General features: G+C 41.1%; 1 protein-coding gene across 1 annotated transcript in view; it reads left to right on the top strand.

Annotated features, from left to right (window-relative positions):
• The first annotated feature begins 3,422 nt into the window (after window positions 1-3,422).
• Window positions 3,423-16,870, top strand: part of SELENOT (selenoprotein T) — a 29,509-nt gene continuing 16,061 nt past the window's right edge. Inside the window, exon 1 of the mRNA XM_055411835.2 lies at window positions 3,423-3,691. Coding sequence (XP_055267810.2) covers window positions 3,555-3,691 — 137 coding nt within the window. The 5' untranslated portion in view covers window positions 3,423-3,554. The remainder of the gene's footprint in view (window positions 3,692-16,870) is intronic.

The raw sequence follows: 16,870 nt of genomic DNA, 5'->3' as shown, positions 1-16,870 counted from the left end.
TATTTCCTTCTCCAAGAGGTCTTCTTGACCCAGGATTGAACTCACATCTCCTGCATTGGCAGGTGGATCCTTACCACTGAGCCACCAGGGAAGTTTTTTTTTTTTTTAATTACATTTTAAAATTGTTGATGAAAGATTGTGCCCTGCTCTCTTCCTGTCTCACTAAGATATATGACTTGTTTTAGTCAGAGTGAACTGAAATAACTATTCAGTAATGTTTTCAGACTTTCACTACATTCTTAAATTAGAAAATTTTTGATCATGTGTTTCATTCAAACTGTTGGATATGAGAAACTTGTTGTTGCTCAGTCACTAAGTCGTTTCTGACTGTTTGCAACCCCTGAACTGAGGCACACCAGGCTTCCTTGTCCTTCACTATCTCCCAGAGTTTGTTCAAACTCATGTCCATTGAGTCAGTGATGCCATCCAACCATCTCATCCTCAGTCACCTCCTTCTCCTCTTGCTCTCAATATTTCCCAGCATCAGGGTCTTTTCAAATGAGTCAGCTCTCTGCATCAGGTGGCCAAAGTGTTGGAGTTTCAGCTTCAACATCAGTCCCTCCAGTGAACACTCAGGACTGATCTCCTTTAGGATGGACTGGTTGGATCTCCTTGCAGTCCAAGGGACTCTCAAGAGTCTTTTCCAACACCACAGTTCAAAAGCATCAATCCTTCTGTGCTCAGCTTGCTTTATAGTCCAACTCTCACATCCATACGTGACCACTGGACAAACCATAGCCTTGAGTAGATGCACCTTTGTTGGCAAAGTAATGTCTCTGCTTTTCAATATGCTGCCTAGGTAGGTTATAATTTTCCTGCCAAGGAGTAGGGGTCTTTTAATTTCATGGCTGCAGTCATCATCTGCAGTGATTTTGGAACCCAGAAACATCCATACATGACTATTAGGAAAAACAATAGCTTGGACTATATGGACTTTTTTAGGCAAAGTGATGTCTCTGCTTTTAAATACGTTGTCTAAGTTTGTCATAGCTTTCCTTCCCAGGAACAGGAGTCTTAATTTCATGACTGCAGTCACCATCCATGGTGATTTTGGAGCCCAAGAAAAGAAAATCATTGTTTCCACTTTTTCCCCATCTATTTGCCATAAAGTGGTGGGATCAGATGCCATGATCTTTGTTTTTTGAATGTTGAGTTTTAAGCCAGCTTTTTCACTCTCACCCTTATAAAGAGGTTCTTTAGGTTCCTCTTTGCTTTCTGATATTCAAGTGGTATAATTTGCATATCTGAGATTGTTGATTGGGAATCTTGATTCCAGCTTCTGAGTCATCCAGAGCGGCATTTTGATTACGCACTCTGCACAGAAGTCAAATAAGCAAGGTGACAATATATAGCCTTGACATACTCCTTTCTTGATATTGAATTGGTGCATTGTTGCATGTCTGGTTCTAACTGTTGCTTCTTTTCCTGCACACTGGCTTCTCAGGAGACAGGTAAGGTGGTCTGGTATTCCCATCTCTCTAAGAATTTTCCATAGTCTATTGTGATCCATGCAGTCAAATGCTTTAACATAGGTAATGAAGCAGATTTTTTTTGGAATTCCTTTGCTTTTTCTACAACCCAACAGATGTTGCCAATTTGATCTCTGGTTCCTCTGCCTTTTCTAAATCCAGCTTGGACATCTGACTCATGGGCATACACATTTATTGAAAATAGAACTCATACCTGATGCATTTCATTAATTATGATATCTGGACTCAATGATTCAAAATGAATAAAATTTATTAATTGAGGCTTTATTTTTAAAAAATATGGCCAAATTTTCCATTGGCATTCCCAGTACTCTTCTTGAAATCATCTGAAACCCAGATACTATAATAATTTTTCTAAAACCCTCTTACTCAGACTCTCCTTGATTTCCTGTAGTGTGTGCTGCATTGAATAATAAACGAAACTTTAAAACTTCCTGGTGTAATCTTGATCTTAAGGTTTTCTCTGACGGGACCTAAAACAGCTATCAACCAATGGCAATGGATTACTTTTTACTTTGGTTTTGATTTTAGTCCTTTTTGTGTCCCCAGTTTCTTGGTTGCAGAAAGTAGGCTTCATTTAGCCTCTTTGACATTCCCTGAGTTCTAAAGAGAAGATTCAAAAGGTTGCTATCAGGGAAGTTAGAGAATGCAGAGACCAGAGAAGTGCTTTCAAGAAATGGTGCAGGGTGGTGGTCCAGTGGTTAAGAATCCACCTAGCAATGCAGAGAACTATGATCCCACATGTCTTAGGGCAAGTATACTGGAACGCCACAACTGCTGAGCCGTTGTGTGACAACTGGAGAGTCCTTAAGCTGCACTGAAAGGTCCTACACGACGGAGGGAACATCCCAAGTGCCAACACTAAGACCTGAAGCAGCCAAGAAAAAAAAAAAAAGAATCTTGCAGCCACAACAGTGTGGTCTTGGGAAATAGGCAGACATTACAAGGCCCCTACTCAGGTGGAGGATGGTAATTTAAGGCTGAGCCCAAGATTCCTGGTACACCACGCTGTTAACTCACCACCAACCAATCAAAAGAAAGCCACCCACCCTGAGGCCTCACCCCAAATTCTGCCTATAAAACTATCCCCTCCCAACCATCGAAGATTTCAGGATTTTAGGCACAAAGCACTCTTCCCCCTTGTATTGGCGCATTGATAGTAAATGCTGCGTTTTCCTTCACTATAGGCCCATGTCAGTAGTGAGAGGGTAACAGGCATGAAGGCCAGGAGTCTCCAAAGGGAGGAAATAGCCTACAAGTGTCAGACATTTTTATATCCCTTAAGCGCCAGGAGGAAATAAACTAGCGATACCGGATACAAATTTAAAAGGAAGTTTCTCTTAAGACACTGTGTTGCCATAATGACACCTGGTTTCACCCGAAGTTAACTAGTCTCAAACCTTGAGTTAACCAATGCATTTTTCTTACGGAAATGTTGGTCTTAAACTATGTTAATGTACTGCGCATTTACCCCAAACTCTGTCTTCAAGTCGGTTGGGACAAATGGCTCAGAACCTACTTGACAACCCAGTATGTTAGTCCTGTCTGACTCTGTGCAACCCCATAGTGGGAACCAGGCTCCTCCGTCCACAGGATTCTCCAGGCAAGAATACTGGAATGGGTTGCCATTTCCTTCTCCGTTCGGAAGGCAGGGGCTTTCTCTTTTAGCTCCCACACCTGAATTTAGACTGTTAATCACGTGTTCTTAAAACGTCTCGCGGAGATAAATGTCTGGATTAAATTGTGTGCAGAATCCAGCTGTGTCATGAGCTTTCATTACCAGGCTCCGCTGACGTCCCACCGGCAATAGGTCCCTCCCTACAGTCTCTCTGCATTCCAGAGCCTCCCCCGCACACCCAACATGGTGGGTCAGAACAAGAAAACGGGTCGGCTCTCCCTCGCACAGCCTGCGCCGGCGCCGGGCGGCGCATGCGCACTCCTGCTTCCCGGGTCGACCTTGGCGGATCGCGTTTGCGCGGTGGGGATCAGTTCCTAGCGCCGGCTCGGCTTTGGGCTGGCTGAGGTCTCAGTGTGAGGGCGGCCGAAGTGGCTGGCTCGTTTAAGATGAGGCTTCTGCTGCTTCTGCTGGTGGCGGCGTCGGCGGTGGTCCGGAGCGATGCCTCGGCCAACTTGGGCGGCGTGCCTGGCAAGAGGTTAAAGATGCAGTACGCCACGGGGCCTCTGCTCAAGTTCCAGATTTGGTGAGTAGGTACGCCGGCTCCCGGCCGCGCCTCTGATCGGCCCATTTGACTACGCGAGGCCCCGGATCCGCGGCCTAGAGGGCTGAACCTTCCCCGGCCCGGAAGAACGGCGCCCGCAGCCTTCCGCCGCCTGCCTCCTCCGGGTCTCTTCGCGGGGACGGCCTGGCCGCCCTCCTTGCCTCCAAGCACAACCGCTCACTTTCGTTTTTTGGTTCCGCGAATGAATGGGATGGGGATGGAGGGCAGGGGAATGGTAAATACTGAAAGGCGAAGGCTTGGGGACACTTGTCAGTACGGAGAACCGGTCGGCGGCGTCACGCCACGGCCATCCGGCTGCCTTGCGGAGGTGGGTTTTGTATGAGTCGGCGCAGCGTCAGCGCGGGAGCTCCAGCGTTTGTCACTGGGTTCACTTTTCCTCTCGCCTTTCGCGGGTGACGCCTGGCGGCCTCGCTGCCCGGCTAGACGAAGGTTAGCTTGGGTCAACGTCTTTTTCTCCAGGATCCGCCAAAGTGACTGTTGGATGAGGGAGTAGGGATTCTGATAGCTGATGGGCTTGGAGGGGAAGCCTATTCTCCGTTTGCAATTTCCAAGTGTTTTTGAAAAGGAGCACGTTGCTCTTCTGACAAACGTTCACTCCCAGACAACTGCATCTTCTTCTCCAATCCCCTTACTCCCGGGAGTTCCTTGCCCTGGCATCTCTCTCCACCTTTCAGATCTCTTGAGCCTTAAGAGAAATAGCAAAAACAATCCCTCATCCAAACCCGGCAGTTTTTGACCAATTTCTGTAAGTTTGTTGTTACCTAGTTAAGTATTAGAAGCAGAATAGCAATTCATGCGATAAGGTAAGTGGTGTTGGGGAACGTTTGAAAGGCTCCGATGAAAAACAGAAACCAAAATTGTAAAATTGTAGAAATTAGAATCCTGTATCTATTTTTGAGGATAAATCCTGTAAGATTTTTTTTTTTCTTCCCTCAGAAGAAGGTGGTCAGATTAGTGAATCTGAAGAATCCTGTTATTTTTGAATATTGGTATTGGCCTTAACACATTTAAAATCAGTTTTTTTCAAGCTTCATGTATTAATATTAAAGTGTACTAAAATTTAGATTTTCTGTTTATCCAATTAGCTTTTTGCTCAATCTTAAAGACTAAGCAAATCTTTAAAATTGAATCAGTTTAAGTGACATTTAAAGAAAGTCAGAAAATAAGATTTTTGAAGTGAAAATTAAAACCTTGCTTCTTTTTGATTGGAAAAAAGCTTCCTGTAGTGTTTACTTTGTGCCTGGCGTATATCATTGTATATCATCTTTCGTATGTGATACTGTAAATGGGAATTTTGGCTTGACCATTCTGACTCCCCCCTCCCTGTCCTTTTTTTTTCCTTCATTTGCAAGTGGCAGTCTTCTTACTTACAAATATTATTAAGGATTCAGTGTGATACTTTTGGATTTAAGTAGTTGAAAGACTGCATTTTCCAAGTTATGTAATTTTTCTATTTCTTATCTCTGGGTTTCATTTGTGCTTTTCAAAAATATTCTTTTACAGTTACTTATATCGGTTTACTTGTGACAATAATTTAACAAATGTACCTTCCCCTTAGGTACACAGCAAAGTTTTGAAAATGTAAAAATAAATATAGGGAAAGGCGTTCAGTTCTTAAAATTAAGCTTCAAAAAAGTCGTAAGTTCTTCAGTTGAACTTCTTTTTAAAAATTATTTATTTAATTGTATTTGGCTGTGCTGGTTCTTATTGCCGCACGGGCTTTTCTTTAGTTGTGATGAGTAGTGGCTACTGTCTGGTTGGGCCTACGGGTGTCTCATTGTGGTGGCTTTTCTTGTTGCAGAGCACGAGAGAAGGGCGCGGGGGCTTCAGTAGTTGCAGCATGTGGGCTCAGTAGTTGCAGCTCCCAGGCTCTAGAGCACAGGCTCGGTAGTTGTGGCGGGCTTCGTTGCTCCTTGGCCTGTGGGATCTTCCTGGATCAGGGATGGAACCAGAGTCTCCTGAATTGGGAAGCAGATTCTTTACCACTAAGCCACCAGGAAAGCCCTTAGTTGAACTTTTGTTACTTAGTTTTTGTTTCCTTTTATTCTTTAAGTAGAGAAGTAGAGACGTGTCCTACATTCTTTTGCAGTCATCCTAAGCATCTTACATACAAAAATGCTTCACTCTAAAAAAACAAATCTGTATATGGCAAAAAAAAACTGCTAATATGCCCTGTGCCCCTTTGTGACCCAGCAATCCCACATGAGTTTGAGTGAACTCCAGGAGTTGGTGATGGACAGGGAGGCCTGGCATGCTGTGATTCATGGGGTCGCAAAGAGTCGGACACGACTGAGCGACTGAACTGAACTGAATCCCACATACACACTGAGGAAGCCAGAATTGAAAGATGGACAGGGAGGCCTGGCGTGCTGTGATTCATGGGGTCGCAAAGAGTCGGACACAACTGAGCGACTGAACTGAACTGAATCCCACATAGACACTGAGGAAGCCAGAATTGAAAGAGACATATGTACCCCAATGTTCATTTCAGCACTGTTTACATTAGCTAAGACATGGAAGCAACCTAGATGTCCATCGGCAGACAAATGGATAAAGTGGAATTACTCAGCTATAAAAAAAAAAGAACACATTTGAGTCAGTTCTAATGAGGTGGATGAAACTGGAGCCCATTATATAGAGTGAAGTAAGTCAGAAAGAGAAGCACCAATAGTATATTAATGCATATACATGGGATTTAGAAAGACGGTAATGACGATCCTGTATGCAGGACAGCAAAAGACACAGATGTAAAGAGCAGACTTTTGGACTATGCGGGAGAAGGCGAGGGTGGGGTGATTTGAGAGAATAGCATTGAAACGTGTATTACCATATGTAAAATGGAGGACCAGTGCAAGTTCGATGCTTGAAGCAGGGCACTCAGCCAGTGCACTGGGACAACCCAGAGGGGTGGGGTGGGGAGAGAGGGGGAGCGGGCGGTTCAGGACGGGGGGGCGGGGGGGGGACACATGCACTTGTGGCTGATTCATGGCGATGTATGGCAAAAACCACCATGATATTGTCAAGTAATTATCCTCCAATTAAATAAATTTAAAAAAATATGCCCTATGCCCTACCAAATACAGGTAAATTTAGCTTGTTTGTTAACTTTTTCCCCTTGAGACTAATCTGTATATATATAGTAAAGTGAATATTTGGTTTCTGATTTTGGTAGACTCTCTTGGGCATTTATTTGCAAGTTTGTTTGGGAAATGAAGGAAGCCAAGACGAGGATAAATCTGTGAAAATTCTTTGAATTCCATTTAAAATCGAAGTGCTGTAAAGTGCAACTTATCATTAATTACCAGTGTTAACAGAGAACTCTTTTTTCCCCAAACTTTAAACTTTTGTATTGGTGTGTAGCCAATTAACAATGTTGTGGTAGTTTCAGGTGAACAGCAAAGGGACTCAGTCATGCATATACATGTATCCATTCTCCCCCAAACTCCCCAGGCTGGCACATAACATTGAGCAGAGTTCCATGGCTATACAGTAGGTCCTTGTTGGTTATCCATTTTAAATATAGCAGTGTGTACATGAGCTATTTTCCCCTTCCTTTCCATTGCTTTTGCCTTTTATTATTTTATATTTATTATGAGTACTCTTTCTTTAACTCAATATATCATCTATTAATTGTGGCACTTTTGTAATTGCTAATAGAACAAAATAATGCATAATAGAATTGAAGGGAGAGAGATCAAGCATGCAGAGTAACTTCAACAAACTTCCTATTCTGTTTTCATGTATTTTTTCAGTAAATCCTCATTCAAGACCCACTTGTGCCAAAGGCTAAAGATAACTTGGTGAACAGGGCAGATGTGGCGCCTCTTAAAGCCTACTGAGAAGCACAGTATAACTGAATGTTTGGTTTATTACATCAGTTGATCAAGCAGTTGACTTAGATGCGTGTAAGGATGTTGCCAAAGTTTTGCATTTTCAGCTTTAGCATCAGTCCTTCCAGGATTGATCTCCTTTAGAATGGACTGGTTGGATCTCCTTGCAGTCCAAGGGACTCTCAAGAGTTTTCTCCAACACCACAGTTCAAAAGCATCAATTCTTCGGCGATTAGCTTTCTTCACAGTCCAACTCTCACATCCATACATGACCACTGGAAAAACCATAGCCTTGACTAGATGGACCTTTGTTGGCAAAGTAATGTCTCTGCTTTTTAATATACTATCAAGGTTGGTCATAACTTTCCTTCCAAGGAGTAAGCGTCTTTTAATTTCATGGCTGCAATCAGCATCTGCAGTGATTTTGGAGCCCAAAAAAATAAAGTCTGACACTTTGGCCACCTCATGCGACGAGTTGACTCACTGGAAAAGACCCTGATGCTGGGAGGGATTGGGGGCAGGAGGAGAAGGGGATGACAGAGGATGAGATGGCTGGATGGTATCACCGACTTGATGCACATGAGTTTGGGTGAACTCCGGGAGTTGGTGATGGACAGGGAGGCCTGGTGTGCTGCGATTCATGGGGTCGCAAAGAGTTGGACACAACTGAGCGACTGAACTGAACTGAAGGATGTTGCATATTTGGAGGAAAATTTATATTGTTTACTTGGACGTTTAGGCATTAAGCATAAAAAAGTAAGTTTTCTGATCAGAACTTAAAATTTCCTTATCACATTTTTTTTTCCTGTGATTTTTGTGTAAATGTATTCTGACAGGTACTGTTTGGCATGTTTGTATGCATGCTTTTTTCCTCCCTTATATGTGAATTAACATGTAATCATTCTTACAGCATAGTATCAGTTGTTGCAGTTTAAAGAGATTACTATCTGCACCTCTTCTCTTCATGGTTAATACTTAGTGAACTGAACATTTGACAATTGATTTACTAAGACTAGTAAAGTTAAGATTTCAAAACATAAGCAGAATGCATCAGAATTTTCTAATTTTTGTTAAAGAACCCACTGCTTTAATTTTAGGACAACCAATTTCTAAGTGGAGTTTTAAGAAGTAAATGAAACAATTACTAGAAGACATTTTAATTTAAATTTATGGCAATTTAGCCTTTGCTTTCATAGTATGGAGGCAAGAAAATAAAGACCAAAGACTGATTTGGATGTTAATATTGATCAAGATTAGTAAAATGCTGAATGGAAGAAATCTGAGAAATTGTGAGTTATAGTTTTTTAGACAAATATTTGTACTTTCAACAAATAGTTGAGCCCCAAGTTTATGCAGATGCTTTGTTTGGTGCTGGGAGTTCAGTTCGGTGCTCTCATAGATGTTAAAGGCAAGAATAGAAGGCAGTCATTAATCCATGACAATGCATAAAATTACCGTGGTGTTAATTGCAATAGGAAAGTAATATAGTATGAGAGAGACCTAGTCACAGGATCAGGGAAGGTTTCCATGAGAAAATGAACTTTGAATAGAGATTTAAAGGTTATAATATATTTAGAGAGCACGTTTGAGCAATGGAAATAACACGTTTGGTGGCCTTATAGTAGGAGAGAACATAATTTCTTCAGGCCAAGGCTCCTGACCTCAAACACCAGATAGAAGGTGGCCCAGACCCTGGAAGGTCTAAAGGGCCATGTTAAGGAAAAATCAGTAGGTATCACTGAGGGACGGAGAAGGCAATGGCAAGCCACTCCAGTACTATTGCCTAGAATATCCCATGGATGGAGGAGCCTGGTGGGCTGCAGTCTGTAGGGTCGCTAGGGGTCGGACACGACTGAGCGACTTCACTTTCACTTTCACACATTGGAGAAGGAAATGGCATCCTACTCCAGTGTTCTTGCCTGGAGAATCCCAGGGACAGGGGAGCCTGGTGGGCTTCCGTCTATGGGGTCACACAGAGTCAGACACGACTGAAGTGACTTAGCATGGCATAGCATAGCATCACTGTGGGAAAGACATTTTTTGTGTGTTAGTCGCTCAGTCGTGTCCAACTCTGTGTGACCCCATAAACTGTAGCCCACCAGGCTACTCTGTCCAGGGATTCTCCAGGCAAGAATACTTGAGGAGGTTGCCATTTCCTTCTCCAGGGGATCTTCCTCACCCAGGGATCGAACCTGGGTCTCCTGCATTGCAGGCGGATGCTTTACCGTCTGAGCTACTAGGGAAGCCCCTTACAGGGGACAAAAAATAGCTACAGGGAGCATTTAGGGGGACTCTTGAAATTGCCCAGGCAAGAGACAGTGGAGCTTGGAATAGAAAGGTGGTGGTAGAAGCAAAGGGACAGGTTTAAGAGATCTTCCTGAGATTAAGTTAGTTCCTAGTAATCACATATTTGGGCCGGAGAGGTGGCATGAAATGAGAGGTGTCAAAGGTGGCTTCTCTGTTCTGGAGCGATGTCTAATGATAAATGGTTAAAGGAGATAATAGTTTTTTGCAGATTTGTGTGTGTGTAGTGGGGGAATGAAAGGGGAGGAATCCTGAATTTTTTTTTTTTTAACTGAAGTGTAGGTTACAATGTTGTGTTTAAAGTGTACAGTAAAGTGATATATATATTATATATATTTTCTTTTTCAGATTCTTCCCCATTATAGGTTATTATAAGATATTGAGTGTCATTTCCTGTGCTATGCAGTAGATCCCTGTTTACCTGTTTTATATTTAGTAGTTCAGTTCAGTTCAGTCGCTCAGTCGTGTCCGACTCTTTGCGACCTCGTGAATCACAGCATGCCAGGCCTCCCTGTCCATCACCAACTCCCAGAGGTCACTCAAACTCACGTCCATAGAGTCGGTGATGCCATCCAGCCATCTCATTCTCTGTCGCCCCCTTCTCCTCCAGCCCCCAACCTTTCCCAGCATCAGAGTCTTTTCCAGTGAGTCAACTTGTCGCATGAGGTGGCCAAAGTATTGCAGTTTCAGCTTTAGCATCAGTCCTTCCAATGAACACCCAGGACTGATCTCCTTTAGAATGGACTGGTTGGATCTCTTTGCAGTCCAAGGGACTCTCAAGAGTCTTCTCCAGCACCACAGTTCAAAATTTAGTAGTACATATATGTTAATCCTAAACTCTTAATTTACCACCTCCCCATCCCCTTTGGTAACCATAAGTTTGTTTTGTTTGTTCAGTTTTAAAACTAAAAACAGAGTAGCCAGGGCAAAATCCTACAAAGAAATTTTCATCTCTCCCAAATAGTCACAGTAACTGAAACTAAAAACTTAAATAGCAGGGATTATATTTCTCCGAAACTAAGATTTAATAGATTGTAAGATAACAGGTACTATATTTCTCAAAACTTAAGATATGATAGATTGTAAGATACACCTTTATTTTATGTAGCACTCAGAAGGGAAAAAATATGGCCATTTAAACTGTGACACACTAATGGTTATGAGATAAATTTTGGTTTTTAGAAAGATGCTGAAAGGGAAGAATGTACTACTTGGAAACGGTGAAATGAAGGACTAATAGGAAGTTGATCCAGATGGTAGAGTAGTGGCAGAGTGCTGTAGAGATAAATAAAATGGTAGCTGTTGCACCTGCCACTCTGGTATATGTTTAAAGTTATAGAGAATTTAGTCATCATTTTGTTTTGACCATTTTGAAAATAAATAGCAGGAGCTAACTGAGTGCCGTGCGTATAATAGTTGTTTCTTCTGAATAATGAATGAGGTACTTTAGTTCAAAGCATTTGGCCGTAAGTAAAATATGAATTGTTTTAAGATTTTATCTCCTCTTACAGAAAATTAGGACATTGTTTCCTTGCAGTTTTCCATTAAGTGGTAGCCAAAATCAAATTTAATATATCATTCAGAAACCTCATAAATTTTGAATGGTGTAGTTACTGGGAAGCTGAGCATTTACTGGACCAGCAGTTTGGAGGTCTAAAAAGGTCTGCCTTTTTATCTTCTGAATGACTTAGGGGAAATTATATATCTCTAGCTCTTAACTTTTCTTCTGTACAATAAGGATGTTGGTTATATTCCAGTTACTTCTTATTTATTTTTAATTAATTTATTTTAATTGGAGGCTAATTACAATACTGTCATGGTTTTGCCATAGATTGACATGAATCCGCCATGGGTGTATATGTGTTCCCCATCCTGAACCCCCCTCCCACCTCCCTCCCCATCCCATTCCTCTGGGTCATCCCAGTGCACCGGCCCTGAGCATCCTGTCTCATGCATCGAACCTGGACTGGCGATCTATTTCACACATGTTTCAATGCTGTTCTCTCAAATCATGCCACCCTCGCCTTCTCCCACAGAGTCTAAAAGTCTGTTCTTTACCTGTGTCTCTTCTGCTGTCTCGCATATAGGGTCATCGTTACCATCTTTCTAAATTCCATATATATGCATTAATACACTGTATTGGTGTTTTTCTTTCTGGCTTACTTCACTCTGTATAATAGGTTCCAGTTTCATCCACCTCATTAGAACTGATTCAAATGCATTCTTTTTAATACCTGAGTAATATTCCATTGTGTATATGTACCACAACTTCCTTATCCATTCTTCTGCCAATGGACATCTAGGTTGCTTCCATGTCCTGGCTTTTATAAACAGTGCTGCGATGAACATTGGGGTACATGTGTCTCTTTCTCTTTCAAGTATGGTTTCCTTGGTTGTATGCCCAGCAGTGGGATTGCTGGGTCGTATGGCAGTTCTATTTCCAGTTTTTTAAGGAGTCTTTACACTGTTACTTCTAATATCCCATTAAGTACTGTTAAGAAACTTAAAGGAAAAAAGTGAAAGCATGTATGTATGTCTCATTTACATCTTTGTCACTTAAGAGTGTAGTTGGAGTCCTCCAGTTCATCTGATTGATATTCCCTGCTTTCCAAAAAGGAAAATCATGTTTTCAAATACTTTATCTTGATTGAGATGCAGCCTAAAATTGATCAGAAATCGTGGCCACATAGATTTTAGCAAGAACTGATAATCAAGCCCTTTGTTTTTTTGTTTTGTTTTTTGATTGAAGGATAGTTGCTTTACAGAATTTTGTTGTTTTCTGTCAAACTTCAACAAAGCCCTTGGTTTTTAATGCCCTTTTTTTCATACCACTTGTTTTCTCTTTCTGTTCAGTTTTTAGGAAGATATGATTTTTTTTTTAACTGTAACATTTTAAAACCAGTTGTCTGTAGGAGAGACAGACATGTAAACAATGTTACAGTAAAACATTCTGTTCTGAGTGTTCTAAAACAAGTCTTAGAAACCCAGAGGGAAGAAAGATTACCTATTCAGGAGGTTGGAAGGCTTTGCAGAGAAGGAAATGAAATCTTGAAGGGTATGGGGAACTCAATCAGGAGATACAGAGGATGAACTTTACTAGCTAAAGGAAGAACATATGCAAATGAAGCCTGACTCAGCATAGAGGCAGAGTAGACAGGAAATAGGAGAGCTGGAATCAGATAATCTGTTGAATAACACCCAGCACAGTATATCTGCTCCTGCCTTTTGTCAAGTGCTCATTATGCAATTTATTGTTTTTATTGTCTTTAATGTTATAATGGTAACTTCAGTAAATAAACCTTTGAAAGCTTTACTTACTGGCTTTCACCTTAAAAAAAATTAAGATAGATTACTGACTGTTGATGCTGAAAGCTTAGCTTCTCTATACGGCGGTGCTGAATTGAATCTCAGAGTTTTGGGTGAAGTAGTAAAGGATCTGCCTATCAAATAGGAGATGTGGGTTCGATCCCTAGGTCAGGAAGACCCCCTGGAGAAGAAATGGCAACCCTCTTCTTGCCTGGGAAATCCCATGGAAGAGGAGCCTGATGGGCTAGAGTCCATGGGGTCGAAAAAGAGTCAGACACAGCTTGGCAACTGAACACATCAGCAGCAGAAAAGAATAGTTTTATTGGTTTGCCTGGCAAAGGAAGACAGAGCAGACTCCTGCTTTGTGTCCAAACCCAGGGGGATTTCATGAGTTTTATACAATAGTTCAGGATGGAGTTGCTGACAGGATTAGGGTGTGTGCAGGGCCCCAGGTGGTCTTGTTGAACTTCTCTGGTTTCTTAAATCTCACCTCAGGTGGTTTCTTGGCTACAACTTTCCTTATAAGCAACTGTTCTGTCTACCCTTTGGAACTCAGGGAGTGTCCTGGAAGGTTAGAGTCTTGGCTACAAGAAACAAGGGACAAAAAGGCTTCTGTGCCCAGGAGCCCCACAGGTTCCTTCTCGGTTTCGCTAAGAAAATAACTTGTTTATTGTAAAAATAATAAAAAAAGGAAGTATGTAGAAGAAAATGAAAAACTCTTGTAGCTCTTTGATAACATTTTGAAGAATCTTCCTTCCAGCTGACTCTTCACATAGATACATGCTATATTTTATATTAATGAGTTCATAGTTGTATGGTTTTATGAAATTGCCTTCCCCTCCATCACTTATCTGTTCATATCAGTAAATACTGTTCTGTATCAACAGGCATAGTATTCCATAAGATAGGTATCCTTTTTGTGTTACTCACTTAGTCGTGTCCGACTCTGTGACCCAATGGACTGTAGCCGGCCAGGTCCCTCTGTCCATGGGATTATCCAGGCAAGAATACTGGAGTGGGTGGCCATTTCCTTCTCCACGGGATCTTCCTGACCCAGGGATGAAACCTGGACCTCCTGCATTGCAGGCAGATTCTTTACAATCTGAGCTATAGGGAAGTCCCAGGTATTCTTTATTTAAACTACTCAGTCTTTTGTTTAACATTTGTGTTTGACCTAGTTGTTCTTTTTTAGAGTGTATTTATTTCTGGCTACACTCGGTCTTCCTTGCTGTGCACAGGCTTGCTCTAGTCTGGGTGCACAGGCTTCTGGTTGCAGTGGCTTCTCTTGTTGCTGAGCATGGGCTCTAGGGCACGTGGGCTTCAGTAGTTGTGGTGCCTGGGCTTATGGAATCTTCTTAGACCAGGAATTGAACCTGTGTCCCCTGCATTGGCAAGTGGATTCTTAACCACTGGTCCACCAGGGAAGTCCTTTGTTGGTCCTAATTTTTCATAAAATTACTCTGTTAAGGTGACTGTCAGTTATCTAGTGTACTTATCCAATTATTTACATAAACTAAATCCATAGAAATAAAATATTATGATTACATTAATGGGTATCACATTTAAAATTTTGACATAGTTAAACTAGGTAATACTCTTACTAGAAGATCTTAAAGTGGGTTGGGTTTTTTAGAATTCTCTAGTTTTTTGCTCTGTAATTAGAGAACGTGACATTTGCTGTTACATTTTATTCCACGGACATGCTGAGGACTTAGCCCTCGGAGACAGCCTCTCATCAACAAGGGACTATTACGAAGAGGTAGGGGAGGAACCAGGAGTTTTTGCAGGGAAAAAAAAAGTGGTTATCAGAGTGTCAGATTACTGTTAATGAAAGAAAAACCTCTCAAGTTAATGAATTTAGCGCTTTTCTATATATGGGAAGTTGGAAGAGTTTGGGCTTACTGAAATTTCTTTGATTTGTACTTTAACTGTCTAGGTCCAGTATCCTATTTTTCTCCATCCCGAATCCCCTCAGGGTGCGCAGCTGGGAGTGTCTGCAGTGGCTGATGGCTTAATGGTTGCAGCATCCTTTGCTTACTGAGATAGCTGATGACAGTCTTCATCCACATACTTCCTGGGCTTTCTTTGTGACCAATTGTGATCACTTGTTGTAAATATTCTGTGGTCTCTTAGGGTGTTTTCTGTAGGAAGAAAATCTGGTTTATCAACAAACTGCCTCTATTGATGATACTACTCAGATCTGTAATTTTTGTGTATTATTCACCTATTACTGATTCAGTTTTCCATCCATCAATTTTCTTCTTTTAGGGCCTCAAAATATATATTTTTTAAATTCTGCTTTTTGGTTTCACGGTTTCTTACAGTCCTTCCTTATCTCTTTTATCATTCTTTTTTTCTTCTTGCAGAATATTTTTGGATGTAGGCTTTTATTTTGAATTTTTTTTTTTTTTTTGCTGTTTCTACTCTGAATTTGTGAGTTTTTGCATAGTCCCTCAGGTGTTTCATTTTTTTCATTCCTGTTTCTCAAGCAAGACAAGAAAAACAGCTTCAGATATTATCAGTTGATGAATTGTATCCTCTCCATTAGACCATTACCAGCTTACTTTTCTTCATTAGAGTGTTGCCAGCATCACGACAGCATAGATCTTTGTCTATTTTGCTTGCTGCTGAATATCTAGAACCTAAAATAGTACTTGCCGCCAGGCAGTATTTATTGAAAAAATGAATACAATCCCATGGTAGTCCACTTCGGTCATGTCTTCTCCCCCTCACTTCTAACTGAAGTGTTGAACAGTGCTTTCTAATATTGTTCCTTTCAGGTGGATTTTTACCTGGTTGACCTCTACTTCAGTTTGGTAGCTTTTAGGCGTAGGATGTGATACGTGTAAAGTATCAGTTTTGAATGTACTCCATCCTCGTAACCTTTTTTACCTGGCTGCCATCTTTACTGGTGGGGCTAACCTTCCCAAAGTCATTGTGTTGTTATTGTCAGTCATCTTCCTGCTGCTCTCATTTCTGAGATACCCCTACTACTTATCCTGTTGGTGGTTTTCTTTCTAAGGTTCCTGTTTGTGGTTTTCTAAGATTCCTGGCCTTTTTATTGAGTTTATTCTAATATCTGAAATCAGTCTACAACATGCTGGTAAAGCGTAAGAGAAACAGGAAAGCAGTAAAGCAGCCTGGAGACATCTCTAGTTTGGCCAGTGAATTAGCATAGAATACAATGTTGTTGTTTTTTTCTAATCATTCTGACAACTTAGAAAAATGCACTGAGGTTGAATTTTATGGCATGTGAATTATACCTCAATTTAAAACAATGTATTGAAAAGGATAAAAGCATGACATTATGTGAAATATTTTAAGTTGAGACAAAAATTCTTGCAAAATGCAGGTGAGTTTTCATTTATTGAATGCTTTCATCAAATCACTTTTACTGAGCGGCTTACATACCTTATAAATCTGTTGATGAGAAATACTTTCCAGATTAAAGAGATAAAAATCCCTTCCCCACAAAGAGCTGAGGAACTTATGCAATTTATTAGTTCTTTATGGAATAGTCTGCAGCAAACCTGAAATGTTATGCCAAAGGTATAGGGAAACTAGAAACTAGTGACCTCAAGAATAAGACACAAAGAATAAAGAGAACAAAAACAGATCATTTATTGAATTTTAGGTTTGTCAGATCTTTGGAATAAACTCAAGAAACCTGGAATCTTAGAAGCTTTGTTAGGTGTATTTT

Source organism: Moschus berezovskii, chromosome 1 (genome assembly GCF_049115385.1).
Source record: "Moschus berezovskii isolate FMDL1 chromosome 1, NW_MosBer_1.0, whole genome shotgun sequence".
Taxonomy (NCBI): domain Eukaryota; kingdom Metazoa; phylum Chordata; class Mammalia; order Artiodactyla; family Moschidae; genus Moschus; species Moschus berezovskii.
Note: the sequence above shows the minus strand (reverse complement) of the source record. Positions and strands in the feature narration are given on the sequence as shown.